Source organism: Oncorhynchus nerka, linkage group LG7 (genome assembly GCF_034236695.1).
Source record: "Oncorhynchus nerka isolate Pitt River linkage group LG7, Oner_Uvic_2.0, whole genome shotgun sequence".
Taxonomy (NCBI): Eukaryota; Metazoa; Chordata; class Actinopteri; order Salmoniformes; family Salmonidae; genus Oncorhynchus; species Oncorhynchus nerka.
In genome coordinates, this window is record NC_088402.1 from 28,190,014 (window position 1) to 28,204,041 (window position 14,028).

At 41.8% G+C, this 14,028-nt stretch overlaps 1 protein-coding gene across 1 annotated transcript in view; it reads left to right on the plus strand.

Moving 5' to 3' along the window:
* The window catches only part of LOC115124836 (thrombospondin type-1 domain-containing protein 7A-like), a 181,992-nt gene that overhangs the window by 106,095 nt on the left and 61,869 nt on the right, over positions 1 to 14,028 (plus strand). Inside the window, exons 8-13 of the mRNA XM_065021043.1 lie at positions 4,376 to 4,570; positions 7,865 to 8,111; positions 9,560 to 9,675; positions 11,650 to 11,782; positions 12,151 to 12,254; positions 13,592 to 13,786. Of these exons, the coding sequence (XP_064877115.1) occupies positions 4,376 to 4,570; positions 7,865 to 8,111; positions 9,560 to 9,675; positions 11,650 to 11,782; positions 12,151 to 12,254; positions 13,592 to 13,786 (990 nt within the window). The remainder of the gene's footprint in view (positions 1 to 4,375; positions 4,571 to 7,864; positions 8,112 to 9,559; positions 9,676 to 11,649; positions 11,783 to 12,150; positions 12,255 to 13,591; positions 13,787 to 14,028) is intronic.

Sequence of the window (14,028 nt, forward strand, 5' to 3'; positions counted from 1 at the left end):
ACTCAACACTTTTCTTTAAATCCTCAATCTGGATTCTCATTGAAGATCTTGATAGTTTTTATAGCCTCTTTGGACTAAAACCTAATTATGACAAGTGTACCATATTACGTATTGGATTGTTAAAAGACACAGTGTTTACACTACCTTGTAGTTTACCAATAAAATGGGCAGATGGTGAAGCAGACATTCTTGGTATTCACATATCGAAAATATAAAGGAACTTACCACAATCAATTTCAATAGAAAGTTAGCAAAAATAGACAAGATTCTGCAACCATGGAGAGGTAAATACTACTAAAGCCCTTTTCATACTAAGCTGGTTACAATTTTAGTTTTATCCTCCAGAAAAGATAGAACAAATGTGACAACAAATGTTATGGTTAAACTCAAATATCCTCAATGGGATCGGTGTCCATATCCTTGCTTCAGGTCCTGAGTTACATGCAGTTAGATTTGTGTATGTCACTTTAGGCGCCAACGGGTCAGATCCTTAAGAGGATGTACTAATTGATAAAAAAAATGTTTCAATGGATTTTTAAAATGTTTTATTATTATATTTATTAATGATATTATGAACAGAAACGGAGGAGTTATGTCACATATGCAGCTATTGAAAATATATGGGAATGTCTGCTCAATCCAAACTGGAGGAGGCAAGTGGAAAAGGGAGAAGGTAGGGAACTTGTTTGCCTGCCATATTTGAAAGATACATGGCACATGGTTTATGAACTGGTACAAAAAAACACTTTGAATTTTTCAATTTAAATTGTTATATAAAATTCTTGCCACTAACAGAATGCTATATACAGTTGAAGTTGGACTTTCTTGGGCGCCCTGAAGCCTTCTTCACAACAATTGAACCTCTCTCCTTGAAGTTCTTGATGATCCGATAAATGGTTAATTTAGGTGCAATCTTACTGGCAGCAATATCCTTGCCTGTGAAGCCCTTTTTGTGCAAAGCGATGATGACGGCACGTGTTTCCTTGCAGGTAACCATGGATGACAGAGGTAGAACAATGATTCCAAGCACCACCCAACTTTTGAAGCTTACAGTCTGTTATTCGAACTCAATCAGCATGACAGAGTGATCTCCAGCCTTGTCCTCGTCAACACTCACACCTGTGTTAACGAGAGAATCACTGACATGATGTCAGCTGGTCCTTTTGTGGCAGGGCTGAAATGCAGTGGAAAGGTTCTGGGGGGATTCAGTATATTTGCATGGCAAATTAATTGAAATTTATCTGATCACTCTTCATAACATTCTGGAGTATATGCAAATTGCCATCATACAAACTGAGGCTGCAGACTTTGTGAAAATTAATATTTGTGTCATTCTCAAAACTTTATGGCCACAACTGTGCACTCAATTAGTATTTGGTAGCATTGCCTTTAAAATGGTTTAACTTGGGTCAAATGTTTCAGGTAGCCTTCCACAAGCTTCCCACAATAAGTTGGGTGAATTTTGACCCATTCCTCCTGACAGAGTTGGTGTAACTGAGTCAGGTTTGTAGGTCTCCTTGCTCGCACACACTTTTTCAGTTCTGCCCACACATTTTCTATAGGATTTGTGATAGCCACTCCAAGACCTTGACTTTGTTGTCCTTAAAACATTTCGCCACAACTTTGGATGTATGCTTGGGGTCATTGTCCATTTGGAAGACCCATTTGTGACCAAGCTTTAACTTCCTGACTGATGTCTTGAGATGTTACTTCAATATTTCCACGTCATTTTTCCTCCTCATGATGCCATCTATTTTGTGAAGTGCACCAGTCCCTCCTGCAGCACAGCACCCCCACAACATGATTCTGCCACCCCTGTGCTTCACGGTTCTTCTCCCACTTTTTCCTCCAAACATAACGATGGTCATTATGGCCAAACAGTTCTATTTTTGTTTCATCAGACCAGACGACATTTCTCCAGAAAATTTGATCTTTGTCCCTATGTGCCGTTGCAAACCGTAGTCTGGCTTTTTTATGCCAGTTTGGAGCAGTGGCTTCTTCATTGCTGAGCAGCCTTTCAGGTTATGTCGATATAGGACTCGTTTAACTGTGGATAGAGATACTTTTGTACCTGTTTCCTCCAGAAACTTCACAAGGTCCTTTGCTGTTGTTTTGGGATTGATTTGCACTTTTCGCACCAAAGTACATTCATCTCTAGGAGACAGAACGTGTCTCCTTCCTGAGCGGTATGACGGCTGCATGGTCCCATGGTGTATATACTTGTGTACTGTTGTTTGTACATATGAATGTGGTACCTTCAGGCATTTGGAAATTGCTCCCAAGGATGAACCAGACTTGTGGAGGTCTTTTTTCTGAGGTCTTTAGATTTTCCCATGATGTCAAGCAAAGAGGCACTGCGTTTGATGGTAGGCCTTGAAATACATCCACACTTCTAATTGACTCAAATGAGGTCAATTAGCCAGAAGCTTCTAAAGCCATGACATAATTTTCTGGAATTTGCCAAGCTGTTTAAAGGCACAGTCAACTTAGTGTATGTAAACTTCTGACCCACTGGAATTGTGATGCAGTGAATTATAAGTGAAATAATATGTCTGTAAACATTTTTCTGAAAAATTGCTTGTGTCATGCACAAAGTAGATGTCCTAACCAACTTGCAAAAACTATAGTTTGTTAACAAGAAATTTGTGGAGTTGTTGAAAACGAGTGTTAATGACTCCAACCTAAGTGTATGTAAACCTACGACTTCAACTGTATATTGGGCATACAACAATCTCAGCTCTGTAGATTTGCTGCGAAGAGACAGAGTTCAGGAATGGTTAGAAAAATCACTACATTCACTTAAAATTAACCTTACAAATAGCAGTGTTGGGCGATTTGGAAAGCCATAGTCAATCAATAAATAATATAATAATACTCGTCGGAAAGGTTTTCATCTTTAGCTCACAATCTGTGGACACTAAAAGATTAGAAAGGTTCAAAATGTAAAATATATATATATATATATATGTTACATGGAAACCAAACGAGGGTGGTCTACGGTGAATGGTCGGATGGTCTGAGAGTGGCTGAGGGCCGGGATTAAAGAGCTGAGGTCTATGGTGATAGGTGGGATGGTCTGAGAGTGGCTGAGGGGCGGGATTAAAGAGCTGAGGTCTATGGTGATAGGTGGGATGGTCTGAGAGTGGCTGAGGCCCGGGATTAAAGGTGGTGATAGGTGGGATGGTCTGAGAGTGGCTGAGGGGCGGGATTAAAGAGCTGAGGTCTATGGTGATAGGTGGGATGGTCTGAGAGTGGCTGAGCTGCGGGATTAAAGAGCTGATGTTTGGTAATGTATTATTGTAATGTGACTGCTTTATATAAAAGTACCATGTATGTAAAATGTGTACGTAAAATGTGTATGTAAAATGTGTATGTATAATATGTAGCAGAAAAGCTTTTTAAAAAACTAAAAAGAGATTTGTCCTCCGAAGATGGGGTTGGTGGATGAGTTAATTTTTAAAAAATGTCAGAAAAAAAAGATGACAATGATTCAGTATCTGTTGTCTTAATGTCTGTGTGATACAGTTGGTGATACACAAGGTTTTATCCAGCTAGCTTATGTATTAGAGATGCAGTCATTTGGATATGAGCTCATTTCTATTCCATGTACGCTGTCAAAGTCATGAGTAAAAGATTAAACTAATGCCCCACTGCCTGAATTTGAATTTCAATTGGTGCAAATATTCACTTCAATTCATATGTTCTTGTTTTGAAATAAGTTTTTAATTCCCCCGGCTTCCTCCCTCATGTCTAATGGCTCTGTCGTCTGCCTGCTTGTTTGTCTGAGAAAGCGAACCAATCTTTCATGATGTTGTAAACATTTATCATAATACCCCATGCGTATTTTCCCTTCAGACTTGGTGAATATGTGGACAAGTATTATGTGGTTTGTGTACTCTTATAGGTTTGTCTGTTAAACTCCCTATCTCCTTACATAACCAATATCTGGGTTTTATTTATTATTTTTATTGAACCTTTATTTACTCTGCAAGTCAGTTAAGAATAAATTATCATTTACAATGACGGCCTACACCAGCCAAACACTAACAGGGCGACACTGGGCCAAATGTGCGCCTACCTATGGGACTCTCGATTGCGGCCGGTTGTGATACAGCCCAGGATCGAACCAGGGTCTGTAGTGACGCCTCTAGCACTGCGATTCAGTGTCTTAGACCGCTGCGCCACTCGGGAGCTAGGTGTCTAGGTGAACAAATGCGCCAGATCTGATTTTGCAATGTGATTTTGTGGATGATATCGGCACATGATGCAGACTGTATATTATATTGTTTGTGTATGTAACAGACGTGGACACCTTCACATTCTAAGTATCCTCAGCTAGCCTCATACTGTGTCTCCTGTCTCCCTGTGCCTCCAGGTGAGTATGTGGACCGCCAGTTATGCCGTGATGCCATCCTTCCCATGCCCGTCATCTGTGAGGTGCCTTGCCCCAAGGACTGTGTCCTCAGTCCCTGGACCACCTGGTCCCTGTGCTCACACACCTGCTCCGGGAAGAACACAGAGGGAAGGCAGATGAGAGCACGCTCTGTACTGGCCTACAGCGCTGGGGAAGGTGAGACTACAATCACACAACGCACAGCGTCAGACCTGGTCCCAGACCTGTCTGTGTAGTACAGCTGACTCATATGGTTGTTGTCATGCCAAACATAGGAGTTGACCAATGGGAGTTGGCAAGACCGCACTGGGTCAGGGACCAGGCCACACAGCATCAGACCGGGGTTCAAATAGTATCTATTTTCTTTCAAGTACATTGATGATTGATAGAGCCTGTCTGTAGTACATGCAGCTGGACAGGGTTTTCACTTTTCTATTGGTTCTGTTGCACCAGATGAGCTCAATCATGTGCAGCTAAAATATTGGAAAGATAACATTTTCTTCATTTGATCCCAGGTCTGCACAGCATGCAGGAGAGTATCTGGTATCTCATATGAGGCTGCTGAAGCAAGCATTTCACCATGCCCTCAGTCTTTGCTTCTCTCTGCCTCTCTTCTATGTTCCAACAGCCAAATAGTATAAATGATTCTGTATGTTCCTCCTCCACAGCGACTGCTCAGGTTGTAGCCTGGGTTACTGTGATGCAGGGTAAGGTTGTGTGACATAGTCACAAGGAATAACAAGCTTGAATACTGTAGGATATATGGCTGTACAACTCTCTAGAGTTACATTTTCAATGTTTAGGCTCAAAGAATCTGAGCGTTGTTGTGAAGTGCTTGGAGCCCTAGTGCATAGTAAGAGCGTCTGCTAAATGACTTAAATGTAAATGTAAATTATTTATTGCACCTTTCACAAATGTATGGATGGTTACAAAGAAATCATAACAACTTTGCGTTTACCTTCCTTTAAGGTCTATCGCAGGTGCCCAAGGTTCCTGCGCTCTTCGGTACTATCATTTTTCTTATGCCCTTAGAATGCAGTGTTCCCATAGATGTAGTTATTCAGCCTTGTAGATGTTATAAGTCAATGTATGTAGTCGATATATGGCTACCTGCGTATCTATTTCCCCTCACTGCCTGCTCAGCATAATGTTATGCTTGTACTATGTAAAACTTGTACTGACCCTCAACAGCGCAGTGCTAGTAAAGAACATTCCTTCGTGTTAAGTGCTATCTGAAACCTTAACGAGAGGAGGCTGAAACCCTAAGGAGAAGAGAAGTGTGGAAGGGGGAGTCTGGTCAGTAATGGAACAAGTGCCTCTGGGTTAGAGTCTTACCGTCTAAGCTGCCAGTCACGACCTGAGAACCCATCTCTATACAACCCACTCTAGGCTGTGTGATTGCCTGGCAGTAGATCAGCATGTTGTAGTGCATTTTATAGTACTGCTATGATTTTAACAGTTCTTGTAGATATCCTCCACTGGACCATAGCAAGACAATGAGTATAGCTCATGTGATTATTGTGGATAGTCAGATTAATATAATAGTTTGATTAAAATGTTTACATGCTTAGGTAGAAGAACAATTTCCCTAATAATCTTGTTTACATGGACACATCTGAAATCAGGCTACCTGATGGCACTCTGATAAATGCAGAAAATCGGCAATCAAAATAAACGTTCTACCACAGCTGCCAGGTTATTTCTTGGAAATGTATTTGATTCTGGGCACGAACATATAAAGTATGTATGTGATAACTACTTCTTATGAGGCAAACATTCAGTTGTTCCGAACACACTTCACTCGCACTAAAGAGGGAGGCTCGCTCGGCTGCTGCTAGCTCATGTGCAGATCAAATACACAGCTGGAACACGATTAAGGTGTTTACTGTACGTGTCCTAATCATTTGAAAGACTGCTCAGAAAACCAGGTGTTTTAATTAGGCGTATGCTTACTTTCATTTTGTCCTGACGCCGATTAAGAAATGCAGAGTAAGGTATTTACATGACTAACAACTGGGTAATTGCAACTCAGGGAGAAGTGGGGTTGAGCCCATAGAGTAATTACAACAGGCCATGTTAGGACACTTTTGTAATATCACAAAGGATTAGCCGAGGTAGCTTGACCCACTAGCTACAGTTCTGTTAATAACAACTGTAGGGAGACTTGGCCTTGTTTTACATGTCGTGAAAGGTTATGGGGACTTTTACTCGAAGAGCTCTGTAACGTAACATGGAGGCAAAGGAGGTACTTTATTGTAAAGGATGTAAGAAAACATAATATTACCTCTGCATGATTTTTATGGTTAGAGACCTTTTACAAGACTTGTAAAGAGAATAATGGCACTACCAGCAAAGCAGATGTTCAATAATCCACACCAAGTCAGAGTTCAATAGTTTTATTAGTAACACTGAAACATTCAAATACAGCTCTACAATGTCATTCATTAACCATAGTAGTAACAATGACACAACATACCTGACTAACTAATGTCTCTTGGAGGAAAAATGTCAATAGCATCCTTTAGAAATGACTCGTTGAAGGACATGCTCCCAAAGGGGCTACAGAGGTCAATTATATATCTTCACTGTGTGGCTTTTGAAGACAGAAGCATTTCCTTATGTAAGCATCATCAGTTTTCCCCTGCTCCACCAATGATTGGCTGATCTCAGTCCTTCTCCAGCATTGAATGGAGGATCGCGGTGGTTATGTCCTTCTCTTTCATTGGCTGGTGGATCTCATTGATTGGCCACTGGATCACATTGATTGGTAATGGTTGACCTTCCCTTCGGGGCCTGGTATCCCAGCTTGACAGAGCCTGCTAATGTTTGACATCCCATCGTGGTGAGGGGTGGTTAAGGGTCACACACACACAGATACGATACAACACACACACATGACAACGATCTGTGGTAGGGATGGAAACGGGGTCACATGTGGTCCACCTGGTGTCCAAGATACTGTCAGACCCCGGGTCAACTCATCTCCGTTGTCTCCATCTCCATGACTGCTTTCCCCCAAGGGACAATATTGGTTTATTTAGCTCTGACACTGCTGTAGTAACGTTTTAACTCAATGAGTGGAACCAAAAATAGAAGTTAATCCTTAGAGCACAAGACACAGATGTATCAATTGAATGGAAGTGGAGAAGGCTTGGATGATCAGAGACAAACAGCTTAACTTACTCACTTTCTCGTTATGATAAGATGACAACGTTGTCAGCTCAGGCTCAATAGTCAGTGCAACTTACGAAGCTTAGAAAATAAACCCTATTGGCTGAGCTGTCTTGTTCCCAGCGAATCAAGGCAAACCACACTCATGTAACTGAGTATTTGTATTTATTAGGGATCCCATTAGTATCTCCTGTATTTGAATGTGGTGTTTGTGCTTCTGCTTCCTCTTTTTGACAACTGCTGTTGGGGTTTATAGATACGTTTGATTGATTGATAATTTGGTTGTTGTGTATTTGACAGGCGGGGTCCAGTGCCCCAACAGCAGTGCTCTCCAGGAGGTGCGGAGCTGCAACGACCACCCTTGTACTGTGTACCACTGGCAGACAGGGCCCTGGGGACAGTGTATCGAGGACACCTCGGTCCCCTCTGCCAACTCCACAGGGGCTCGGGCCGGAGTTGGGGGAGGGGACTCCTCGTGCTCTGTGGGGATGCAGACACGGAAGGTCATCTGTGTACGGGTCAATGTGGGACAGGTGCCACCCAAAAAGTAAGAGTCTCTCCTTCAAAATAAGAGTTTATTTTTTCTAAGTAAGAATTCCACCTTCAAAGTAAAAAAAATAAATAATACATGGTATTTATTATATAGCGCTTTTTAAGCACCCAAAGTTGTAAGAGTAAAAGTTTTTCCTTCAAAAAGATAACTGAATACCAACATAAGTAGTCTATGAATATAATATTTGTGTAAAGTGAGAGAGGAATATTTCTGTTCAAGCAAATTACAGACAGTAAATGCGAGTAGAACGGTTATGCTTATGCTGATTTGGCATAATACGTATGCAGGGTTCAATAAGCCTTTGCTAAGCATAAATCAAAGCACCAATGCACAGAGAATTTGTCCCAGTATCTGTGTATGGAAGGAACAAAATCCTATTGTTACCACTGTCTGTCTGGCTGCATAGCTGTGAGCTGATGGGTTCCCTGACAGGTTTCTGCCTAGGTTCCAGACATTTGTTCTAAAGCATCTGGGTTCTCCCTCCCTACCACCCTTAGGGCATCTTAGGGATATGAATTATATTGAATGATCTATTTATTTATTCAGCTTTAATAGAAGCATTATTCTGGCAGGATGAGCTGGAGCTACTAGGCTGACTGGGGACGGGCTAGATCCCATGCTGGGTATGGAAATGAGCCTCGGACAGTTTTATTCCGGCAGTTTCTGATTCTCTCATCCAGGGTTTTATTTTACCTAGCTACCACTTCACACTAGCACACAATGCTGCTCATAGTTACAGCTGCTGAACTACTATCACTTAATACATGACACATAACTTAACGCACCCACTAGGTTTGGAACAATATACTAATATACCGTGATATCAAATAATGAAATCGTATAATGTCATGACTGAAACGTGTATGATATGCTAATGAGTTCATTACCATTTAGAACATGAACAAGTTAACACTGTTACAGTGGGGATATGGTATTCAAAGCAATGTACAGTAGGGGCTCAATCTGCAGCCCTAAAACCAATGATTCACAATATACTGGGAGAATCCCTGCAGCATTCCTTAGACCAATGATCCCGTACTGATATATAGCGGAAGCGGTGATATTGTGTTGACCAGACAAATATGCATTCGTTAACATAAGCGGTATATGCACACATCTCGACACATTTAGATTATGACACATTTAAGCACCCCAGTCTCAGCTGAACACAGTATGGTTATTTTGGCTCTATCATGTGTCTGTGCATATGCATCTAGCACAGGGGAGTCAAACTCATTCCATGGAGGAACTAGAGTCTGCCGGTTTTAGTTGTTTTCCTTTCAATTAAGACTTAGACAACCAGGTGAGGGGAGTTCCTTACTAATTAGTGACCTTAATTCATCAATCAAGTACAAGGGAGGAGCAAAAACCCGCAGACACTCGGCCCGCCGTGGGAGGAGTTTGACACGTGATCTATATGATGTGATTTCATGTAATTTCAGGTGTCCGGAGAGTATTCGTCCTGAGACAGTCAGGCCTTGCCTCCTGCCATGTAAAAGAGACTGCAGCGTCACCCCCTACAGCGATTGGAGCGCCTGCCCTGCCATATGCAAAGCAGGTACCTACTAGCTTTTTCAAACTTCTCAAGAATACACAGATATAGAACAATGTACAGCTGAACAACACATTCAAGAACACACATATATTGTTTGTTGTCTATGTACAGCTGAACAACACATTCAAGTACACACATATATTGTTTGTTGTCTATGGCAAAAATGCAACTATGTCAAGAGATGTACAATATGCCAAGCAGGTACAGCCTATTATTCTCAAGTATAGATTACAGTACACACAGATACAGAGTAGTCTGTCCATGGCAAAAAAATGCTCAAGAGATGTAGCCTATGCCTTGTGGTTTTGAAATGAGCACACGCTTCAAAGCATTTGAAGGAATTCCTTACAACAGAGAATGCTAAATAATAGTGGGTCTGTCGTTAAGTGTTAGCTTTCTGGTTTCTACAGGCCCGACAAATCTGATAAACAAAACACTTGCACAGTTATGGAATGGTTACTCTTCTCCTCATCATATGTTTCCGTTTGAGCTGAGAAAACAATTAGCTAAGTCAGAACCATAACAGGAACCAGCGAACGCGCATTGTTGCTTGGCAACATTTTTCTATATCAAGAACTAGTACAAATGCAGCTAATCAGCAAAAAGTGCTGTGCCATTTATGAAGCAATTTGCTGCAACACTGCAACAACCTCTTTGTGAGCTAGAACACACTTGTTAAGATACATATTTCTGTGATTTCAGGAGTGAGTGTTATATTCATGAAATACTTGACATGATTACTCTACAGAAACATCTGCTAAGCAATACTTTATAGTCTAAAGAACGGTCCCTCGGCTTGTTTTCCGAGTCTTCTATCCTTTAATCTCTCTGCTAGTAATCTTGCTGGTATTATTTCACATTTGGCACACAGGTCATCTGGCTTTACTATGAGTATCTGGTCATGGAGTTATCCTTCTCCAATGAGAACAGATCCTACCATATAAATACAGTATCTATCTCTATCTACTGCAGCTAGCTATCTCTATGGATCCTACATTGCAACATGGATATGGCCATTGTAATATGATCCTGATAGGGATATGGATTACTGCCTGTACTGTATATAGCCTAGATATGTGACCCGTTCCAGGAAACTAGGTGTATGTCGGAAGTCCCGACTTCATAGGAGAGCCGTTTGAATGGAAAAAAATGTTTTTTTATCAACATTTTTATCTGGACACTTTCTGTTTACCTGGATTGCTTCCTTATTGTAGGCTACTACTTTCACCACTTTTAATCTTTACTTCTCACTGTTTAGCACATGACCTCACATGTAATCCTTAAAGAGATGGGTTGGGCTGGCTTAAGAGGGTGTGAACAATGCTGAATGGGTGTAGACAAAGGAGATGTCTCCAGTAGGTACCAAAACATTCAAAGGCCCTTTTCACAAAAGTGAGTTTACAAGTTTATCAACTTTCAAAGCAGAATTACGTTCCTATTGTTCCTCAAAAATGTGGTGTATGTTATACCATTTTGTAGCTCTGTGTCTCTACTTTTTACCATTGAAAAAAAAATCGAATCCAGGTGGTGAGTCACATATGGACTTCCTGTAGTAAGGACAATATAACCTCACTGAGGTGGGTGGACACTAGCACATAAGAGAAGCCCATATCAATCAATATCCCATGCTTGATTTCATTACCTTCTCTCAGAACTGGTCAGGAAAGTACATATCTGCTGTAGAACACTAAACTAGAGAGAGCTGGGAACCAACTGTGCTCCTTCATTATGTTTCATTGTTGAGCAAGGTTAATGACACACAGCTGCTAAAAGTCAACAGCGAACAAAACACACTTGTTTTACAAGGACCTTTTCAAGGACCTGTGATTTGCATTACTCAAGTACGTAACAGGCATTCATCATAATCATTTTGCACTTCCAGGCCCAATGGAAGTTGCTTGAGTGTTGCTGTTATTGTCTCTGTCTATTGATTGGGACAGTGTGTGAATAAAGTGCTTTTCTATTGGTTCTTATAAGGCGGCAACACGAAAAGGAAACAGAACAGGAAACGCATCATCATCCAGCTGCCGGCCAATGGGGGACAGGACTGTCCGGAGGTGTTGGCTCAGGAGAGAGACTGTGAGGTGCCGTCTGTCTGTCTGGGATACAGGTAAGGCTCCATCAGCATCCAAAACCACTCTACTCACTGTGTCGTCTCTCTTGACTAAAGAGGAGTCAAGTTAACTACTATCTTAGAAGAAAGGGTGCTATCTGGAACCTAAAATGGTTATTCAACTGTCCCCATAGGAGAACCCTTTGAAGAATCATTTTTGTTTGTAGGTTGAACCCTTTTGAGTTCCATGTATAACTCTTTGCACAGAGAATTTAAATGAAACCCAAAAGGTTTATGCCTGAACCAAAAATGGTTATCCTATGGGGACAGCCAAAGAACCCCTTTGGCACCCTTTTTTCTCTGAGTGTAGACCAAGACTTTGACTCTCAAGATGACTGAGCTGTGTTCTGTTTCATGTATTGCAGGTGGAAGACACACAAGTGGCGGCGATGCCAGTTGGTTCCCTGGTCCGTGCGTCAGGACAGTCCTGGAGCTGTGGAGACCTGTGGGCCTGGGCTGCAGGCTAGAGGTGAGCAACAAAATATTGCATGCACTAGCTACTCCATTTGATTCTGGGGATGAAGTGTTCAAATCTGTACTGACAGAAATAGTAGAAAAGACACGAGAGACTCCCATAATCTGGTAACTATTGGATACAGGTAGATACAGACACTTCTAAGGGTTCCGACTTGGTCACATTCATACAGTCTTTCAAATACTTTCAAATATTAGAGTTGCGCTTGATTTACCTTGCCTTTAACTTGCATGGTACTATGCATGTGACTGAGGAAGTGTGTGGGATTGTTGATGGGATCAAGTGTATCCGTCCGACTCCCTGAAAGAGCGTGTGAGCGGGAAGTGAGGCATCACAGTAACGCCTTGGGCAGCATGCATCTTTCATCTCCTTCTAGATGTTACACTGGGACTCAGAGGAGGATGTGAAGGGTAAATAACCTCTATCCAAACCTCTTCCCTATAGCCGTACCAGGCGTGGATGATTTACATTAAGGTTCAAACACAAAATGTCCATTCCGGTGGATTGCTTTGTGTTGACCTTCACATGCATCTATCTGACTTCAATTTACAAAATGGCGACAGTCAGTGAATTGAAGGCAGAAAGTTCCTCTTCCACTCCTTGCACCAGACCTCTATTAGCATCTTGAAGATGGTAGAAGGCCATTATCTGATCAGATGATGAGCACTTTTCAACCTTTGTCTTCACACTCCACATTAGGCCCCATTACCTGTAATGGTATATGTGTAGAAATTGACGCAGGTGGAGAGACAATTCAATACAGAGCTCTTACTCCTCCTCACTCAATGCTATCTGGTCTGTTTGGGTGGGAAAGTCAATAGACATTACACTATGTTCAGTTTCATCACTTACCCTTGTTCTCACCTCTGTGTGTGTTTCGAACTGAGAGAACCAGAGACAGAGAGTGCGCATGAAGTTGAACCCTATTCCCTACGTTGTGCATGAATTTGGATAAGATCACTACAGGAAATAGGGTGCAATTTGGAATGCAATGTAGTTAGTCACACCACCTAGCAATGAGTCATTCCAGATCCCACAGTGACAGTACTGTAGGTTAATCATCACTTAAAACACTTTCAGGTCTTGATCACCTGTGATGGGACTGTCGTGTTTACCTCCAAATGCAGCCAGAGTGCATTAGCCAAATTAGATTGGGCCAGCAATAAAAAGTGGCCAACGTGTACCAAAGCTTCCTGCCTCACACCATCCCAACCTCCACCACCACATCATTCTCCTTTCTTTCTTTCTTTCTTTCTTTTTTTCTTTCTTTCTTTCTTTCTTTCTTTCTTTCTTTCTTTCTTTCTTTCTTTCTTCTTTCTTTCTTTCTATAGCTGTCTCATGCCGGAAGCAAGACGGGGGTCAAGCGGACATGGGAGCATGTCTGAAGTTTGCCAGTTCCATGCCCTCTCTAACCCAGCCCTGCCAGCTCCCATGCCAGGACGACTGCCAGCTAACCACCTGGTCTAAGTTCTCTTCCTGTACACAGGACTGTGTGGGCGTCAAGACCCGCAAGAGGATGCTAGTGGGTGAGTGGACTGGAGTATGTCGTATAAGTACAGTAAACTAACTAACTTAGTCCTCTTTGTCTCTGGAGGGACATAATGTGACTGGAGTCTGTATTTGGTCACAGCTTGCAAGTACAGTAGAAGTAATCTCTAAATACTAATCTCTGTCCTTAATCTGGATCCAGGATACCGGCTTTTTAAAACGTTAATTTAAATTCTGGCCAGATCATTTGGCAGCCAATGCGGAATGACCTCATTCTGGG